The following is a 20,771-nucleotide window of genomic DNA, read 5'->3' as shown; positions in this document are numbered from 1 at the left end:
GGTGATAAGCAGATATTTGAAATGTTCAATAACATATAAACAGTTATATGGCCTGGCCTGGTCTGTCTAAGAGTTCACTGGAAAAACCAATCTTTTATTCAAAAGTATTGTGAATCCAGGTATCTTATAAAATTCTGCTAGCAAATTAAAAACCAAAGGTAGAGATGATTGAGGGTGCTGAGATATAAAGCAACAAATTGCATACATGAATAAATTCTCTTCAAGGTCTTCTCTAAGGATTCCCTTTATCTCTGATTTCTTCCAGGATAAATGTCTAATGGTTGGATGGCAACCGCAAAAAGCATTGATTACAGAGGACATCCTTGTTCTTTATTTTAATTCAAAGTGATCTGAGTTCATGTTGTTAATATGGACTGAGACTTCTAAATTAGAATAAAGTAATATAATGTATGCAGATATATTAGGGTTAATGCCAAATTTGTGCAGTATGGTTAATAGATAAATCCACAAAGTTTTTTTTCTGCTTTGAAGAATAGTAAGGGGTCAGATTTTTAAAACTTGTGTACTCACAAAAACAGGCATGAAATGTGTAATAATAATAATAATAATTTATTTATATAGCACCTTTCCCATGCTCAAGGTGCTACACAGAGTCTCAGAAAGAACAGCAGTTTATATGTAACATTGTAAGTAAATATTTTCTGCATAGATCACCAAACCGATAAAAACAGGATATACAAAGCATTAAATGGAATTGAAGACAATAAAAAATAATACAATTCAATACTAGAGTAAAAGCCTGAAGAAATATCATAATTTGTGATATAACACAGACAAATTATCCTGAACATATAAACAGAGAGGTAACTGAAAGAAGGGAAGAATGTCAGATTAAGTTAAAATTCTTCTGGAACAGATGAGTTATGAGTTGTTTTTTAGAAGAATTAATTGAGTCGGCTGAATCTAATTAATTTTGGGAGGTCATTCCAAAGCCTGGGCACTATACAGCTTAAGGCCCTGTCACTTATAGAGTGCAGGTTAGTGTGGGGCACAACAAGATTGCCAGAAGCAGAGGACCTCAGTGGGCAAACAGGAGCAGAGCGATGGAGAACGTCACTGATGTAGTTTAATGTGAGGCCCTTTAAAGCTTTGTAGGTAATTAATAGAATTTTATATTCAGTTCTGTAAGACACAGGGAGCAGGTGAAGGCGAAGTGTGATGGGTGTTATGTGCTTGCTGTCGCTTGTTCATGTAAGGACTTTTACAGCAGAGTTTTGAGTCAACTGCAACTATGATATAAGATTTGAAGGGGCACCTGCCAGTAGGGAGTCATGATAATTGTTGCTGCATGTTATAAAAGCATGGACAAGTTTCACAGCATTAGAAATGTAGATGAATGAGCGCACATGGGATATGTTATGGAGGTGCAAGTAAGAAAGTTTCTTAATGTGGTTTATGTGGGTAGAATAAGTAAGGGAAAAATCAAAAATGAAGCCAACATTCATTGCATTAGAAGAAGGTCTAATGAGATCACCGTCAAGAGTGACTGAAAAAGAGCTAATTTTCTTAAGTTGTGCCATTTTGCAGGAGTTCAGCTTATTGCAATTTAATTTTAAGGAGTTATGCTCCATCCAGGTTTTAATTTCACTGAGGTAAGTTGTGAGCTGAGAAATCTCTGGTGCAGTTTCACTTTTAACATTGAAATAGAGTTGAGAATTATCTGCATAAAAATGATAACCCAGTCCAAAAATATGAATGATAGAGGGCCAAGGACAGAGCCCTGAGGAACCCCTTATGTGACTGGCACTGAGCTGGATCTGCTGTTGATGTGACTAACAAACTCTTGTCTATCATTCAGATAGGACTTATGCCACTGGAGGGCAATGTCAGAGATACCCAAAATGTTCTCCATTCTGGGCAATAGAATATAATGTCTGATAGTGTTGAATGCTGAACTGAAATCTAACAGAATTAATATGTTGGTTTTCCCAAAGTCTGCTGCCATGAGTAAATCATTAGTTGCCCAAAGCAGAGCAGTTTCATAGCTATGCTGCACTCTGAAACCAAACTGAAAGGGCTCCATCAATGTATTTGAAGTTAAGTAATTGGTGAGTTGAACTCAAAATGTTTTGACAGAAAAAGTAATTGAGAAATAGGATGAAAATTGTTAAAACTGTCAGCATCAAGACTTTTTTTTAGCATTGGGGTTACAGAAGTAATTTTAGAAGTTTCTGGCTTAAAGCCAGCGTCAAGGGATGTATTTATTATTGTTGTAACAGTCGAGGTTATGGCATGAAGGCAGGATTTAAGAATTGTGGTGGGGATGGGGTGCAGTACACAAGTAGTCAGCCTCATCTTACAAAGCAGGTCGTTAACAAATGCAGATGTGGCTGGTTAAAATTTAGAAAAGTAATTGGATGAAGTGGGAAGACGGGGAAAGATATAAATGGATGCTGGATTTATGTTAATTGAGTTACTTTATGTACACAAAAATAGAGATTCATAAAAGAAAACTTGACACAACTTGCATATATTTATGTGCAAATCAAACCCATCTGTATGCAGAATTTTGAAGAAACTGGGAAATGACAACACCCTTCTTAAGTAAGGAATTTCAGGCAAACCTAAATACACATAATAATTCATATTGCTGAATCATTATTGTAATGTGCACTGACATGACAAACATTATACGTCAAAAGTAATGAATATAATGTACAGATTAATTTATATTTGCCTCTTAGGAGGACCAATTGTGTGCATTTGCCATGAAAAACTTACCTGGGTTTTACTAAGTTAGGTTTCCTTTTACCACTTCTTATGATTAGAAACCAATGCAATCACTTGTTGTGAATAATTGCATTAGGTAAAAACACAAGTGTGATTCACTTCCTGTGCACAGAAAGCTGTAAATATCATGCCCTATAGCTTCTTCATACTTATTTGATGCCACCTGGAGGCTATGCAGACAAGCATATATGAAGGGTACAAGCTTTTAGAGACTGGCAGTATTTTTTCTTGCCCGGTGATGACTGGTTTATGAGCCTGATTTATGTTTCGAAGATCCATTCACCTTCAACTATGTGTTGAATTGAGCCTGGCTTTAGAAAAACAGAATGCCTGAAACTGAGCTTCACCTGTTCATATGATAGATAGATAGATAGATAGATAGATAGATAGATAGATAGATAGATAGATAGATAGATAGATAGATAGATAGATAGATAGATAGATAGATAGATAGATAGATACTTTATTAATCCCAAGGGGAAATTCACATAATCCAGCAGCAGTATACTGATACAAAGAAACAATATTAAATTAAATAGTAATAAAAATGAAAAAAATTAAAATAAAATTAATGTTAGCATTTACTCCCCCCGGGTGGAATTGAAGAGTCGCATAGTGTGGGGGAGGAACGATCTCCTCAGTCTGTCAATGGAGCAGGACGGTGACAAAAGTCTGTCACTGAAGCTACTCCTCTGTCTGGAGATGACGCTGTTAAGTGGATGCAGTGGATTATTCATGATTGACAGGAGTTTGCTTAGTGCCCGTTTTAATAGCGGCTGACTTTCTGGCAACAGGCACCTAATAGAGGGAACTTCCTAACAGGTCAGGAATGTTTCAGACAAGCATCAGTTCCATCATGCTTGCTCTGAGGGGAGCCATTAATGCCTGACAAGGTGCTACATTCAGTTTTCATATAGTTTAGGTGTAAAGGCCAACATAAAAGGCAATTTCCACCAGTGTCCAGTTTTACTAACATAAAATAATTGAGACAATTGATTTTTTACTCATATTGCAATAAGGGAACCTAGTGAGAATGGAGATGTTTTTGTTACCCATAAGCAGTTACATTTCATTAATGTATAAGTCATCTTTTATGCCAAGATGAGACTGACAAATGACCTTATAGTACATTTCGGAAAACATTGTGGCACTGATGCAGCATTAGTCGATGTCATCAATTACATCAACTAAACTTTGCAGCCCTAGTACCAGATAATAATTTCTAGTAGCTGACTGAATATTTATACAACAACAGACAATAGACACTTCCTGGGGAAAAAATATTTGATTTTATGTGCTACCATTTGAAAATTTGCTCTTAAAATTGAAAGTGATTGCATTCAGTATTACTTGTAATTAGACAATAATTCATTTATCTATCAGTAGAACAAAATATACTGTATGTTCAATGGGGGATATCTAGCCTATTATTCAAATATAATCAGCAATGATGGACTGACATTTTTTGCCCATGATGTGAATATTACGATCCCTCTGAAGTTATATCTAGACTCCCTGTAAAATTAAAAAACAGAAATACAAGCAGGCCTTGTGTAATGTCCCCTTCTCCAATGTGAGCTACAGACCACTCAAAGGTCCTGACATATCTCTGATAGCAATGACCATGTCAACAATTTCACCTTGAAACTAACAAATTGCTGCCTCTGAATTAGTATGTCTGTTTGTGTCATGCAGTGAATGGGTGCCTCATCTAAGACTGATCCATGTCTCGTTTCCAGTGCTATCATGAAAGGTTTTGACTGCAATACTACATAGGAATGACTGGTTCAGAAAATGCAAGGATAGATAGATGGATGGCTTGATTTATGGCAGTGGGTTGATGTGGTAGTATACACTTTGTGGTGATTCTGTCATTGCCTCCAGAGGTTATGTTCTCCAGGAATTCTGCTGTCTGGAGTTTTTGTTTTCCTCTTCTTCACTGTCAACTGTCAATAATTCAACAATTAATTAAGGCACAGATAGTGCTGAGCTCCATTTATGTTAATTAGTTTGAAAATGCATTGTGTCTTTATGTACTTAGTTTAGTAAAGGTTGTATTTGCATTTTACTTGAGAACATGTCACAGCTCTTTATGCTATACAAAAATAAATTAAATTGAATTGAACTATCTGTCTTTTCTGTAAATTTCATTGTTAATATCAGGTACATTGGAATTCATATTTTAATGACACTGTGTAAGTTTATATGGACAGCTTACAGTCAATATCTATATTTGTAATTAACTTCCACCAACAGAGATAGGCTACAGAATATTTCCATTTGCAATAATAATTTTGCTATTGACAGCTCATTTGCTTGCAGAGGTTTTCTTTCAGTTATGTATGTCTATAAAAAACAACTGCATAGGTATTCATCATGAAATACATAAGATAAATTCTCTAACATTATAATAAAAATATTTGCAAATGACTCCTTTGATTGTTCAAAGTAAATTTATCATCATCATCATCATGTCATCTTGTGCTCAAGTTTCTGAGTTTAATTTAAAGTTATGAATAGTGCAAATGTCTATTTGCTTTTCAGTTCATTATCTTTTATCCCCTTCTGTCATAGTTTATATCTTAATTTTGAAATATTGTGATTTATATAAAAACATTAATACGTTGTGACAGTTTTCACTTGATCCATTTCCTTTACTAACTTACAGGAATCATGCAAAGAGGAGATTTCATTAAAGTTCTCATGTATTTATCTTTATTAGAATCTCAGCTTTTGTACAAAAAGCATGACAACAGACTGATGTAATGTGAAGAGGAATGGGGAACCTTGTGTTATGTTATGTGATATAAGAATAATAATAAACTAAACTTCAACAACTATTAACAGATTTGTAGAATTATATTCAATGACTACTAGAAATTCTGTGAACAAAATCTCACTTGTCTACCCTGTAAAATCACAAGTCTTAAATTACCACTTGAAGTGTACAGGTTTATAGGGTTATTTTCACGGGTAAATGAAATTCTTACTTGTATGCAATAATAAACATGTAACACGTCACCATCCTCCAACACTATGATTATAGGTTTATAGGATTGCTGAGTATAACTACCTTACCTCAAAACATCTGTCCTCCTTACCAAAAATCCCTGAATACATTGGTCATTACCTATCAGCAACAATATAAACTACATATGTTAATCCATTGCATTAAAGGTTAACAGGCTATATCATATGTACTGTATACTGTTTGCATGTTGTGAAATGGACGCTATATAGCGCCCGACCCGGCACAGACTTACACAGAGGCACGTATAAAAACACAACAAGACTTTCATTTTCTTTACCTGTGGGGCACGTCTTCCCCGTGAACCCCACAGGAATACACAGTCCCAAAAGCACTTAAACCACAACACACAACCCTTCTTCTGGCACTACCACTCCTCCCAGGCAACCTCATCCTCTTCCTCCTGATTCTGGCCCTGAGTGGTGATTGCCGGTCCTTTTTATAGCCCACATGGATGTGCTTCAGGTGCTTGATCACCTGTTCCTGATTGCACTTCCAGGCGGGGCTGTAGAGTTATCCAAGCTGGCTCAAGGATCCATGCAGCACCCCCCTGGCGGCCACCCCAGATCCCCACAGGGTTGTGGAGAACTCCATCTCCCATGAGACCCTGCGGGAAACTGAGGCACCATCGTCAGCCAGGGATCCTGCCACCAAGAGTCCCGGGGGAAGTACAGCTCCCCTGGAACATAAGTAGATGGGGCGTCCTGACTGGTCATGGGACCTAGTTGCCCGCCACAACGTATACATATGTAAGGATGACTTTACACTATAAGAGTTCATTTAACCTGTAAGAGTTTGCTGTGTGAAATCCTTCAGCAAGTATGAAATAGCTCAGAAGTACTAACACTGAGCTCAGTATAGTGATGCTGAATGAAGAGTCCTGTCCTGTCAGTGAATTGGTAGATAAACTTTTGAGGAAAATTTGGGTGATGCAAGTCAAAAACAAAACAAACAAAAAAAAGATATAAAGTGAAATGAAGCTGAAGTCCATTACAAGAGACAATAATTGTGATCAAGAGAACAAGAGGGTCAAAACCGAAAGTACCCACAAGAAAAGAACACAAAGATAAACTTTGAAAATCCAAAATCATAACAAATCATGACAGATCCAAATTTACCTTCTTTCTTAAAATCATCATAGTCAGTCCTCTCTAATAATTTCACATTAAAAGTATCATATATGATGAAAAAAGAAATGCTTTAAGAAATGCATGCATTCATTCCTCTATTGTTTAAACCCATTTCTGCCATTGAAGAAATCACATTGTCCCAGAGACTAATCACAGCAGCATCAGGGGCACAGCAAGAACTAACAGTTGGCATAATGCAAGAAAAAAAAATACAAGTAAGATAAGAAGAAGAAGAATCACTATTTTCAGCAACATTTCAAAACAGGTAATGTGATCACTGCTGCATATGATGCCTTATATGGTGTACTAAAGTCAGTACAGTGAAAAGGATTTTGTTGAGTCGGTGCTTATTTGTTGCAGAAGTTCTTCCCTGCTTCAGTTGTCAAACCCTCCTTGACACACACACTGAGACTCCTTCTAGTTCTTAAGTGAGTTTTGGTCCCTCAACTGATCTAAACTGAGGTCTTCTTTTATCTTAGAATTGTGACAGGTATATTTGCATAACATGAAATTTTGGTTTTGCCAAAACCTTTAAACAATAAGGATTTTTAGCTAAATAAACAATAAAAGACTAATAAATATAAGAAAAGCAAGCATGTGTCACGCATCTAATGGCAATGCTCTATTCTCTGTGGGAATGTCCTAAAACTCTAGTCCTGAGCAGAGGGCTGCACAGGAACTTAATTCAGGTATTCAAAAGTTTCCTATGGCATTGATTAAGTTGACCCTGTAAAATTCTTTCAATTTAATAGTGAATCATGTACTAAGGAGACCAGTAGATATTAAGGGGGAGATACAGTCCAGATCAGAAAAATACTTTTTCGCACAAAGACTAAGAGGAATGTGGAACAGACTAGTAAAATGGAAATGGAAACCCTGAGAACTGCTAAAAAGACCATTGGCTGGCCAAATAAGCTTCACAGCTTTAACTGAGTGGTTATTTGTAAAATATCTTAGGTTTTTGGTAGCAGGATATGAAGATGTGTTACTTCTTTGAGGTATATTGTGTCTATTCAGTGCCCCATTCCTTGTGACAAGCTCAAACCTATTCCTGCTATATCCATGCTGATATTCATGGCAATCATTCACCATTTACAAACATACCGTCAAAAGATGTGTTTCAGTCCAGCACACGCTACGTAGAACGAGTGATGTTGGTTATGTGGAAAGTGGCCAGACTAGGTTGTTTCAGACAGATTTGTGCTATGTTTGAAACATTGCTAAGGAAACAAGGAGCTTGGATTGGAAGGGGTATATTGGGTTAGTTTCCTTAAAATTGTGTGTTGTGTTGTTTGTTATAATTAAAAATGATATAATTGCATTTTCCACCTTCTCAACCTATTAGCCTCATCTCTTAACATAAAATAGATTTATGATGACACACGCTTACAGGGCTCATATGAAATCTTGTGTGTAACCTCAATCTACATATTACAAAAAACAATAACACAGTGGTTGAGAAAGCCTAGAGAAGAACCATTAGGACCATCAGCTCTCCAAACACCCAACACACACAGGCTCAAACACAGCAAACAAGAGGATTTTATTATGTGGGAAGCCCTTCCAATAAGCATTTCCCACTACGGTAACAATTACAACAAAGCACAGCAATAGCACACAGCACTCTGCAACTCTGTTGTTATTGTCTTCTTCTCTCTCTTCATCTGTCTTGGCCACTGCCTCCTCCGTACCTCCAGCACGTTTTGTTCACCTCTTCCTGACTCTGGTTCCTGGAGTTGTGGCAGGCAGCTCCTTTTATGTTACACCTGGAAGCACTTCCAGTGTTACAAATCTGTAGCTTGGAAGCACAGCTGGGTAAGGTGAAAGCCTGACAAAGTCGGACTCCCAAGTTCCCACAGCACCCAGTGGCAGCAACCACGAAACACAACAGGGCTGAGTCAAAGTATTGCCACAATCCAGGAGGCACTGTAGAGGAGACAAAGCCCTCTGCAAGCTGTCTCCCCCTGTCCTTCCATGCTGCGGGCATTCTGACTGGGTATGTTTCCCGGTCAGCGACCTTCACAATAACAAAATGGCAGAGTATAAACTATAAAGAGATGTTGAAGGAATTAAACCTTTCCAATTTAAGCAACCACAAAAAGCTGTTATAATTCCTTCAGGCTACCAGACTGAGTCTCCAAATTCTACACTCAGGTTCTCTGTAGACTAGAAATCAATATCAGCCTTTTCCACAAACTCAGCAGAAGTCTTTGGCCTACATAGACAATGAAGAGGAAAGGGCCCAAAGAAAACTCAAAAAATCTCGAACAACTTATCAAAAGGCAGGAAGGGAATTATCAAACCCTTGTTCTATTTGGACAAAACGACATTTAACAAAAAATAAGCAATAACCAAAGCAAAAATGAATAAAAAAAGAGTGATGCCTAAAACAGAAAACAAGAGCAAATAAAACCCAGTCTGAATCCAATAATCATAAACTATAAACAAAGGTCAAAGTCCAGAAGCCAGAAATTATAATAAAGTACTTACAGACGGTGAAATCTATTACATTCCAAAATGTAAAACAGGAGTGTACAGAACTGAATGGTTCCTCAGTGGACATTTACTCTCTATGCAGGCAAACTAGGTTTGAGAGTGAGCCAGGAGAACTGATGAAAATCAAAACAGGGTCAATACCAAGTGATCAAACAGTATTACCTAAAGAGAGAAAATGTGTGTTCAAAAAGCAAGCAAAGAAGTTGTTAACCAAAATTTTATTTAGCAAAAAGAGCCTAAAAGAGAGATCATGTTGTGTCATGACCTCAGAGAATACCCTTCTAACAACTAGCACCTTTGCCCTAACGACAGGAGCTCTGTCTTTCATGGCAATGATCATGAAAACTAAAATGATGGACAGAGCAGTCTAAAAAAATTCTTAACCATCAAAATGAAAGAGAATCACCACAAATAGATGTCAGAATCAGTGACTCCAAAATAATAAAATAAGTGTCTGATTGCCAGAACTGACAGAAAAATCTATAAAAACCTCAGAAAAAGGAAATCAATCCTAACAGACTCTGTCCAAGATATTTATGTGACACCTTTGTCCAAGGCATCTTACAACATGTATGATACAAGTAGTTACATTTCTTTTTGGTTTTCCAGTTGGTGCACAGGCAGGTGAAGTGACTTGATCATGGTCACAGTAGCAGGATTTGAACCGACAAGCTCTGGGTTTTAAAGTCCAAAGCCTTAACCATTACACCACACTGTCTGCCTGAATCTAAAGGCCAAGAGCAATCCCTGAACTTTGACATTGGGGAAACTACCCCCCTGAAGCACATTATATACACAGCCATAAATATTCACCAGCCAGCCATTGTTCAACCCGCTATATCCTAACACAGGGTCACAGGGGTCTACTCGACCCAATCCCAGCCAGCACAAGGCGGGAACAAACCCTGGGTAAGGCATCAGCCCACTGCAGAGCACACACACGCACACACCAAGCACACACTAGGGACAATTTAGGATTGCTAATGCACCTAACCTGCATGTCTTTGGACTGTGGGAGGAAACCCACGCAGACACAGAGAGAACATGCAAACTCCATGCAGGGAGGACCTTGGAGCGAACCCATGTCTCATTATTGTGAGGCAGCAGCGCTACCACTGAGCCACCGTGCTGCCCCATTATATATACATTAAAACAAAATAAATATACTTCAATAATACAATGCAATTAAGTAACAAAATAAATGTAAATACATACAAACTAAAGTAAAAACATACTCAGTAATAATTACTAAATAATGAACAGGCAAACAGTAAAATATAGACTTAAAAGAAAACAAAGTTGAGCCGGGGGTAAAAGCCTGTTATACTGTAGCTGTACTGTAACAGAAAAAAGACAATGGGGCACAGACAGAAGCTGCTTAGGGGTACATTTCAAGCTTACAATGACTAGGAATGTCTTCACAGAGTCAGTCATTGGTTTGTGTACTAAGTTACCAAGTAATGTACTAAATATTCATACTTTAGGAACCTTTAAATCTCAACTTCACAGTTTTTTAAAAAAGTTGAAATAATGGAATTTGTTGAGCAATGTAGGGTTGAATGACCTGTTCTAATGTGTATTTATTGTAATGTTATATAGCTTTTTCATGAGCAAATAAATATTTATTATCTCTTTAACTAATTTTCATGGGTGGTCTAAGACTTTTTCATAGTTACTGTATATCTAGTAGTACATACAGATATTTAAAATATTTTTTTAAAGTTTGGTTCATTAAAATGCAGTTACAAAATTCTGAAAAATTAAAAAGAGCCATATGCTCTTCTGACTTTTGACAATCAATTTCAAATAAATAGGGTTCTCATCTTGTAGAAAGGTTTGTGTTAGCTTTTCTCTAAGCAATCATTCATGACAGAAGATTAACTTTAGACACACAAAAAGGGTGAGGTTCAGAAATCATAAGCATCTTAGTAGATGTGAAGTAATTGTGGTGATGTTCTTTTCTACCTTTCCAAGTTAAGAGTGACTTTATGTTTTACTTCAGATTTAGATCATTTAGGTTGACAAGACATTTATCATATTTAGATAGATAGATAGATAGATAGATAGATAGATAGATAGATAGATAGATAGATAGATAGATAGATAGATAGATAGATACTTTATTAATCCCAAGGGGAAATTCACATAATCCAGCAGCAGTATACTGATACAAAGAAACAATATTAAATTCCATCCACCCATCCATTTTCTAACCCGCTGAATCCGAATACAGGGTCACGGGGGTCTGCTGGAGCCAATCCCAGCCAACACAGGGCACAAGGCATGAACCAATCCTGGGCAGGGTGCCAACCCACCGCAGGACACACACAAACACACCCACACACCAAGCACACACTAGGGCCAATTTAGAATCGCCAATCTACCTAAGCTGCATGTCTTTGATTTGTGGGAGGAAACCGGAGCGCCCGGAGGAAACCCACGCAGACACGGGGAGAACACAATATTATATTAAATAGTAATCAAAATGAAAAAAATTAAAATAAAAATTTTGTACTTTTTATGCCAGTTCAGCACATTATTTAACCTTGACCAGCATGCCATTTACCATTATAGCCTTGCACTTTGAAAGTATTTCCCAGTTATACAGAAAGACAAGCTATAGCATAGGGAATGGGAATCACTTTTGTAAAGGAAAGTTTGCAGCAAAAAGCAAATATGCACCATTCAGGATAAAGAGGAATTTAAATGCAACAATGATGTGTTTCACCTTGTCAGATTATGTCTAAACTGTTCATATTTTTAACTGTAACAAAATTAATTAATCGATAGGTAATTGTGGATTACATAAAATAATTGATCCACACTGAATAATTAATGGATTAGCACATCGGAATAGTAGGTTTTATTTATGGATTTTTCTCCCAGGTTGTAAAGATATGAAATTTAGATTGACTGGAAATTTTAAATTGGTTTGATATGATTGAGCACGGGTGTACAAATGTGTGAACAAGGCCGGTTCCTGTCTTGTGCCTCTTGCTACCATCATTAACTCCAATCTCTCACTAACTTTGCATTGTAATAAAACGTTTAAGAAAACAGATGAATGGATGGTAAATTAATATTTCATTTATACCTTGATAGAAATTCTAGAAATACATTTAGTGGATTCAGAAAGTATTTAGATACTTTCACTTTCTGCACATTTTATTATGTTGTAGATTTAATTTAAATGGATGTTTACCGTTTTGGCCCTTCAATCTGCACTCAATAACCCAAAACGACCAAGTGAAAACATGTTTTCAGAAAGGCTTGCAAATTTATTCAAAATTAAAAGCTGAAATCTCTCCTTCACATAAATATTCAGACCTTTTATTCATTACTTTGTAGAAGCCCCTTTGGCATCAATTACAGCTTTGAGTCTTCTTGGGTAAGTCTCTGAATGGATGGATGGATTTGGGCAGTTTATCCCTTTTTCCTGACAAATCCCCTGAAGCTTTGTTAGATTGAATGGTAAACATCTGTAAACTGACATCCTCAGGCCTCTCCTCGGGCGTTCTATGGGGTTTAGGCCTGATTTTGGTTGGGCTACTCAAGGACAGTCAGAGATGTATCCTGAAGCCACTACATCAATGTCTTGGCTGTATGCTTCAGGTCATTGTTGTGCCAAAAAGTGACCCGTTGCTCCGCTAAGAGGTGTAGTGTGTTCTAGAGAATGTATTCTTTTAGGACCTCTCTGTATTTGGCTCTATTCTTCCTTCCCCCAATTCTGACCTGCCTCTCTGTTCCCTCCCCAGAGAAGGATCCCCATACCATAATGCTCACACCATGCTTCACCATATGGATGGTATTAGGCAGGTGATGACCAGTGCCTGGTGTTTGCCAGTCATATTGCTTAGAGTTCTGTGCGAATTTTTGGCTCATTTGACCAATAAATCTTTTCCCTCCATGATCTCAGAGTCTCTTAAACTGTTGTAAGAGTAGTTTCTGTCTAGCCTCTCTACCATAAATGCCTGATTGATGCAGTGCTGCTGAAATAAGTGTCTCACCAACAGCTTATCCGCACAGGACTTTTGAAGCTCTGTTAGAGTGACTATTGGATTCATGGTCACATCCTTTACCAAGGTCCTTCTTGATCCTATGGACACTCATAGCTTTAGAAGTGGTTTTATACCTTTGCCCTTATCTATGTCTTGCAGTTTGATCACAGAGGTCTACAAAGAAGTCCTTGGACTTCATTTCCTGGTTTTTGTCCTGACCTGCAGTGTGAATTGTGTGACCTCATATATACAGATGTGTGCCTTTCTAAATGATGTCTAATCTATTTAAATTGCCTCAGGTGGACACCAATCAAGTTCTGACACACCTCAAGGATATTTAAGGCAAACTGGATGCTCCTGACCATAATTTGGAGCATCACAGCATAGGATATGAATACTTATGCAAACGAGAGATTTAAGATTTTGATTTTTAATAAATTTGCAGACCTTTCTGAAAGCATGTTTTGATTTTGTCATTATGGGTTATTGAGTGTAGTTTGATAAGCTGTCCATTTAAAATTAAATCCCCAATACAATAAACTGTGCAGAAACTGAAGGCATCTAAAAACTTTCTAAATCTAGTGTAGAATCAACATTTGTGTACCTTAATGCATATTGTATATTTATTATTGCCACATTAATATTAATTATAATTAAATTCATATAAAAATAATGCTCCATTAGTTTACTGTGGTATTAGTAATTTTCTAAAGATTTTCCAATTAGCTACATCCAGACCTTCCACTAAAATGCTTAATCAAATCCTTAATGTTCCTTCACATCCTTTGCACCGAATTGTTTTAGAAGTTTGACAAGTGATAAAATCCTCCAATACAAAATAAAATAAACAGAATATTTTTTACTTTAAGAAGTAACACTGTTAAATGATGAAGAGTAAGTATCTCAAGAAGAACAGAAACATACTAAAGTGAGCATTTCTTTATTTTAATCTTTTTCCTTTGATGTCATTTTTATTCTATTGTACTGCACAAGGGAAAATTAATTTTCCATTCGGGTAATTAAATTCACTGTGACCTTGTATGAAGTATTTGCTAAGTGCGGCAGTCGAGTGCTCCTTTGTACTAGAAAATGAATCTGCCTATGGTTTATTACTTAAGCTGAGTTTAAAACATCTTTACTATGATTTCACTTGTCATTTTTTTTTTCTTAAGCAAATACTGGAAAAGTCAAACCGAAATGCTACCAAAGTGATATTCCTTATCACAGACGGCTACTCCAATGGTGGTGATCCACGGCCTACGGCTACTTCTTTGCGTGATATGGGTGTGGAAATTTTCACCTTTGGAATATGGCAAGGAAACATACGGGAACTTCATGACATGGCATCCTTTCCCAAGGAAGAACACTGCTACTTTGTTCACAACTTTGCAGAGTTTGAGGCGTTGGCACGTCGAGCACTTCATGAAGGTAAGAGTTCATTGTTTTTGTTTTACATGCTGATAATTGCACATTATTTATTGGTTATTTATTTTTTCTCTGTGTAACTATTGTCTTATGGTTCCAGAACATTAACAGTAAACAGGAATAAAAAAGTAAGAATTTCATTTTAGCTTAAAGGGTCTTACAGTTGCATAAAAGATGTAAAGTTGAAGAAGTGCTTGAATGTTTAGGCTAGTCAGAGGGCTGGGAAAGGATTAGCTTAACAATCAAGTGAATGTGGGAAAGAGTTTTATAAGACTTAAATTGTTGATTAATTGTGGTTTGCATTTCTGTAGAACTTCACTTTTAAAGGTCTTTTAAAGGTCATATTTATGTTCATGAATAATCTCTGCCTTATGAGGTTTGCAAGGTTAATTAATTGACAATGAAAAGAACACATGTTTTCAAGGTCAAAACAAATTGCAGGGCTTGATTTTAATTTCCTTTAAACTACTTTCATCAATTTTCAGATCTTCCATCTGGGAGTTATATTCAAGAGGATATTTCCCACTGTTCATCCCTGTGCGATGCAGGGCAGGACTGTTGCGATGTAATGGCAAGCTGCAAGTGTGGCACTCGCTCTGGTCAGTATGACTGTGTCTGTGAGAAGGGATATTATGGAAAAGGACTTCAAAATGAGTGCACAGGTACTAATTTCAAATCAATTACTTTTATTAACTCTAAGTACACTGGCAACGAGAGAATAATGCCATACATGGTGAAGGAAATGTTGTGATTTTTATAGTACTGCCCAAAAATTAAAGATGACCTGGTGTGACAGAAAAATAATCAAAATACAGGTAAAATGAGCCAGCTGGTCTGGAGTAGTCAAAGTAAAATGGGACAGATGTAACCTTTTTTTCTTAGACCACTTAGGATTTTACAATATGAATTCTTCATTTTAGGAAGAGAAAGGTTCACCTCTCCCATAAGTCTCATCTAGTATGATGGCTCAGCAGACAACTTCACACCTTTTAGCAGTTAGTCCTTGTTTGACTCTTACTCGTGTTGCCTAAATTTTTTGTCCATAGTCCAAATACATGCTTTTAAAGTGATTGGTGACAGGCATTCATTATAGGGCAAATGAATCTGACCAAGAAAATGTGGAAAGTAAATATGAAATAATGTAGTTCTTAAATTCCTTAATTTAATACATTGTTGTGGGAATCTAGTTCATCTTATTTTAGAAGCATCTAGCTCATAAAAAAGTAGCCTATCTCATGGTATACTCATAAGAACAGTTTTGATGAGAAAAGGCCATTTGGCTTAATAAAATCTGTCAGACAGTATTCACCTAACTAGTGGAAAATGTCATTTTAAGATTTTGAGAACTAGTGTCTACTGAAATATTTGATAACTTTCACTACATTTGTATAGTTCTGTGAGTGAACAAAAGTTTTCTAAAATTTGACTGAAATTTACCTTTAAAAGCTTCCATCTGTTCCCCATGCTGTTAAAGTACCTGTCAACATTCACCTGCTACGATTTGCTCTCAAGATAAAAAGAAAAAAAACTGTGAGCCATGAAAAACTAAATAATGTGTCAAAATTAGTTTAGTGGAAGAAAATGGGAAAGGCTTATTCAAGGAAGAAAGAAACTAAATCTCTTAAACAAAGAATAACCAAAGACTAAATTTACAATAAATAATGTCATTACAAAAAGTAAGCTGAGATTCAAATAAAAAAAAATTAATTAATGAGAAGAAAAAGCCAACTAGATAAAACAGAAAAACAGAAAGGCTACTGAACAGGGAAAATACCTTGTCAAACCATGTTTTCAATTGTTAATTGTAACAGAATGAAGTAAAATAAAGCCTCAATGGACAATGAATAATCAGAAGAAAATTATAACTACAAAAAAATGCAAAAAGACCACTCCAATACAGGGAACACCTTTTAAACAATCGACATAAATAAATAATGATACTGTATTATAGATTATAATCAGTAACGGTGCACTGCATGATCACGTGCAGTGAATACACTTGACTTGAGCATTCATAGTTTTCATCCTCTTTTTCTGTACGTTTAGCATTCGTCTGCTCAGAGGTTGATGTGCTTGCTGCTTCCTGAGTAGTTCTTCGTTTCTCCCTCCTAGCGGCCTGCTTCATCTCTTCTTTTGTTAGCATCTTTTCACGTTAAAACTGAGTAAGTCAGTGTTTGTGTTGCAATATCTTAGTACATTTTCCTTAATTTTTCACCTAAGCTGGCACTTAAGTCTTCAATCTGCCTCAAGAATGATTTAAGATATGAAGAGGTACGGGAAGTGATGGCGAAGGTGGTAGGAAGAAGAACGGTGCCCGTACAACATGCTCCGCATGCCATCCTGCTGGCTGCTGCTGAGAGCTGATTCTACAATAAAATAAAATAAAAACCAAAAGAGGAATAACCTTAGAGGTCAATCATCCCCTTGAAAGTGGATAGTAGACATCACGTAGTATATGTGTACCAAATTTCAGGTCAATAGGTCAAACAATTTGCAAGCTACAGGTGATTTAAAATCCTGGACAGACAAAAGAACAGCCACGGTAGTGTATTATATCAGAAGATTAAATAACCACAAGTATTATCTTTAAAGAGAAGCAGGGAACAGGAAAAGTAAAACAATAATAATAAAATAAGTAACCCTGATAGCTCAATGATTAAGAAAAAAAAGATAACTAATGAAAAAATGCTGAACAGAATTACCAGAAGAAATTTATTTAGGAAAAATAGCAAAACAATTAATGAAAAAAGAACATAATTGTCTGCGGTGGGTTGGCGCCCTGCCTGGGATTGGTTCCTGCCTTGCACCCTGTGTTGGCTGGGATTGGCTCCAGCAGAACCCCGTGACCCTGTGTTCGGATTCAACGGGTTGGAAAATGGATGGATGGATGGAGAACATAATTGTTAAACAAAGCTACCTGACACCTGACACCAGCATACTAATTTCTGTTATAATTTTGAACATTTCTGACAAGTCTACTCTTAAACTCTAAATTCTGAAATGAAAAGGTTCTATTACTTCATATGTACAGTATTTTTTCATATCTTCTACTTCAGAGTCCTGGAATGTTTATTTGCTCTTTCAGGGACTTTCTCTAGTGGTGCTGTATCTTTTTTGGTAGTGAGTAAAATGGGAATCCAAATTAAAGAAAAAAAAAAGGTTTAAATGTTTAGCCAATTAGAGGTTGACAACCTTTTAGAAAATTAAGAAAAGAAAACAATTAGCAGTTTAAGCACTTCTACTGCTACCTCCTACCCCCAATTACAAAACATTTTACAGAAAAAACACGATTTCAAAATAGTTTCCTTGATACTTTTCAGGTCGATCCTATCAATCAAATTTGCACACCTGAATCATATCAAGTGTTATAAAAAGGTGACCACTGACCATCCAAGGTAAAATGGGTTTTGCTGGTCCTCTGCATTTTGCACACGTTATATACACTCACAAACAGAACATATAAATACATTGATAGCACATTGGCAGTTACACCTTTATAACACAAGCTTACAGTTAAGCAATGAGCAAACACAGTAAAACAGAGATACTGGAGTGTGTTAGGCACACTAAAAAAAGTAGTGTCAGAACTCAAATTCAGAATGGTGAGTAATATGGTGAATACAATTATCAGTCTTTATCATCTTCTCTTTTTAATTTACTGTATATAAATGATCTGGATAGGAATGCAAATAACAGACTGCTGATTTTCACAGATGATACCAAACTAGGTGGATTGGCAGATAATTTTGAATCCATTGAATCATTATAGAGGAACGTGGGCAGCATACATGCTTGGGAAGATTTATGGCAGATATTTAATTCAAGTATAAATAAAGTATTACATGTAGGAAGTAAAAATTAAAAATGGAGTAGGATTCAGCAGTCATAGTAGACTTGTCACTGTCAACTGCCAGACAGTGTTCAGAAGCCATTAAGAAGGCTAACAGAATGTGAGGTTATGCTTAAGCTTTATAATGCATTGGTTAGGCCTCGCCTGGAGTACTATGTACAGTTTTGGTCTCCAGGCTACCAAAAACAGAAAGAAATGCTAGAAAAAGTCCAGAGAAAAGCAACTAAATTGATTCCAGGAATAAGAGGTATGAGCTATGAGGAGAGACTTCGTAAAGAGAACCAGAGACACACGGAATAAGTTACCAAGTAGTGTGGTAGACAGTAGGATCTTCAAAACTACACTTGATATTTCTTTGGAGGAATTAAGTGAATAGGACTGGCAAGCTTTTTTGGGCAGAATGGCCTGTTTTCATGTAGATGGTTTTAAAATTCCAATCCTGTATAACAGCTGTCAATGTCAGTAAGCACAGAAGTTTTAACCGTTATAAGCATTGGTGGTGTTACTTACAACTGCCTTTTCTGCTTAGAGTGTTATATTGTTCAATGCTTTCATTTTTCTAAAAGAAAATGGTATTAGTTTTGAAAGCCTTTACTTCTCTTTATTCTAACTGGAGGGCATCTTTCTGAAAGTAAGCATTCAGAAGCCCATGAGAGCTTTTTGTTGTTTTAGTCCATCCATCCATCCATCCTCTTCTGCTTATCTGGGGTCAGATTGCAGGGGTAGCAGCTTAAGCAGAGAGGCCCAGACTTCCCTCTCCCCAGCCACTTCTTCCAGCTCTTCCGGAGAATCCCAAAGGCGTTCCCAGGCCAGCCGGGAGACATAGTCCCTCCAGCGTGTCCTGGGTCTTCCCCGGGCCTCCTCCCGTTGGACGTGCCGAACACCTCACCAGGGAGGCGTCCAGGAGGCATCCTGATCAGATGCCCGAGCCACCTCATCTGACTCCTCTCGATGCGGAGGAGCAGCGGCTCTACTCTGAACCCTCCCGGATGACTGAGCTTCTCACCCTATCTTTAAGGGAAAGCCCAGACACCCTGCGGAGGAAACTCATTTCAGCCGCTTGTATTCGCGATCTCGTTCTTTCGTCACTACCCATAGCTCATGACCATAGGTTAGGGTAGGAATGTAGATCGACTGATAAATTGAGAGCTTTGCCTTACGGCTCAGCTCCTTTTTCACCACGACAGACCGATGCAGAGCCCGCATCACTGCGGATGCCGCACCGATCCGCCTGTCATCTCACGCCCATTCTTCCCTCACTCGTGAACAAGACCCCAGATACTTGAACTCCTCCACTTGGGGCAGGATCTCCCCCAACCCTGAGAGGGCACTCCACCCTTTTCCGCTGAGGACCATGCTCGGATTTGGAGGTGCTGATTCTCATCCCAGCCGCTTCACACTCAGCTGCAAACCGATCCAGAGAGAGCTGAAGATCACGGCCTGATGAAGCAAACAGGACAACATCATCTGCAAAAGCAGTGACCCAATCCTGAGTCCACCAAACCGACCCCTTCAACACCCTGGCTGCGCCTAGAAATTCTGTCCATAAAAGTTATGAACAGAATCGGTGACAAAGGGCAGCCCTGGCGGAGTCCAACTCTCACTGGAAACGGGCTCGACTTACTGCCGGCAATGCGGACCAAGCTCTGACACCGTTGTACAGAGACCGAACAGCTCTTATCAGGGGTCCGTACCCCATACTCCCGAGCACCCCCACAGGATTCCCGAGGGACACGGTCGAATGCCTTTTCCAAGTCCACAAAACACATGTAGACCGGTGGGCAAACTCCCATGCACCCTCCAGGACTCTGCTAAGGGTGAAGAGCTGGTCCACTGTTCCGCACCAGGACTAAAACCACACTGTTCCTCCTGAATCCGAGGTTCACTATCCGACGGACCCTCCTCTCCAGAACCCCAATAGACTTTTCCAGGGAGGCTGAGGAGTGTGATCCCTCTATAGTTGGAACACACCCTCCGTCCCCTTTTAAAGAGGGGACCACCACCCAGTCTGCCAATCCAGAGGCACTGTCCCGATTTCCATGCGATGTTGCAGAGACGTGTCAACCAAGACAGTCCTACAACATCCAGAGCCT

General features: G+C 37.8%; 1 protein-coding gene across 3 annotated transcripts in view; it reads left to right on the top strand.

Annotated features, from left to right (window-relative positions):
• The window catches only part of svep1 (sushi, von Willebrand factor type A, EGF and pentraxin domain containing 1), a 348,473-nt gene that overhangs the window by 54,999 nt on the left and 272,703 nt on the right, over positions 1 to 20,771 (top strand). For all 3 annotated transcript variants that reach the window (XM_039759390.1, XM_039759389.1, XM_039759388.1), the window contains exons 2-3: positions 14,576 to 14,831; positions 15,314 to 15,490. In XM_039759390.1, coding sequence (XP_039615324.1) covers positions 14,576 to 14,831; positions 15,314 to 15,490 — 433 coding nt within the window. The remainder of the gene's footprint in view (positions 1 to 14,575; positions 14,832 to 15,313; positions 15,491 to 20,771) is intronic.

The sequence above is a fragment of the Polypterus senegalus genome, chromosome 7 (genome assembly GCF_016835505.1).
Source record: "Polypterus senegalus isolate Bchr_013 chromosome 7, ASM1683550v1, whole genome shotgun sequence".
Taxonomy (NCBI): Eukaryota; Metazoa; Chordata; class Cladistia; order Polypteriformes; family Polypteridae; genus Polypterus; species Polypterus senegalus.
Note: the sequence above shows the minus strand (reverse complement) of the source record. Positions and strands in the feature narration are given on the sequence as shown.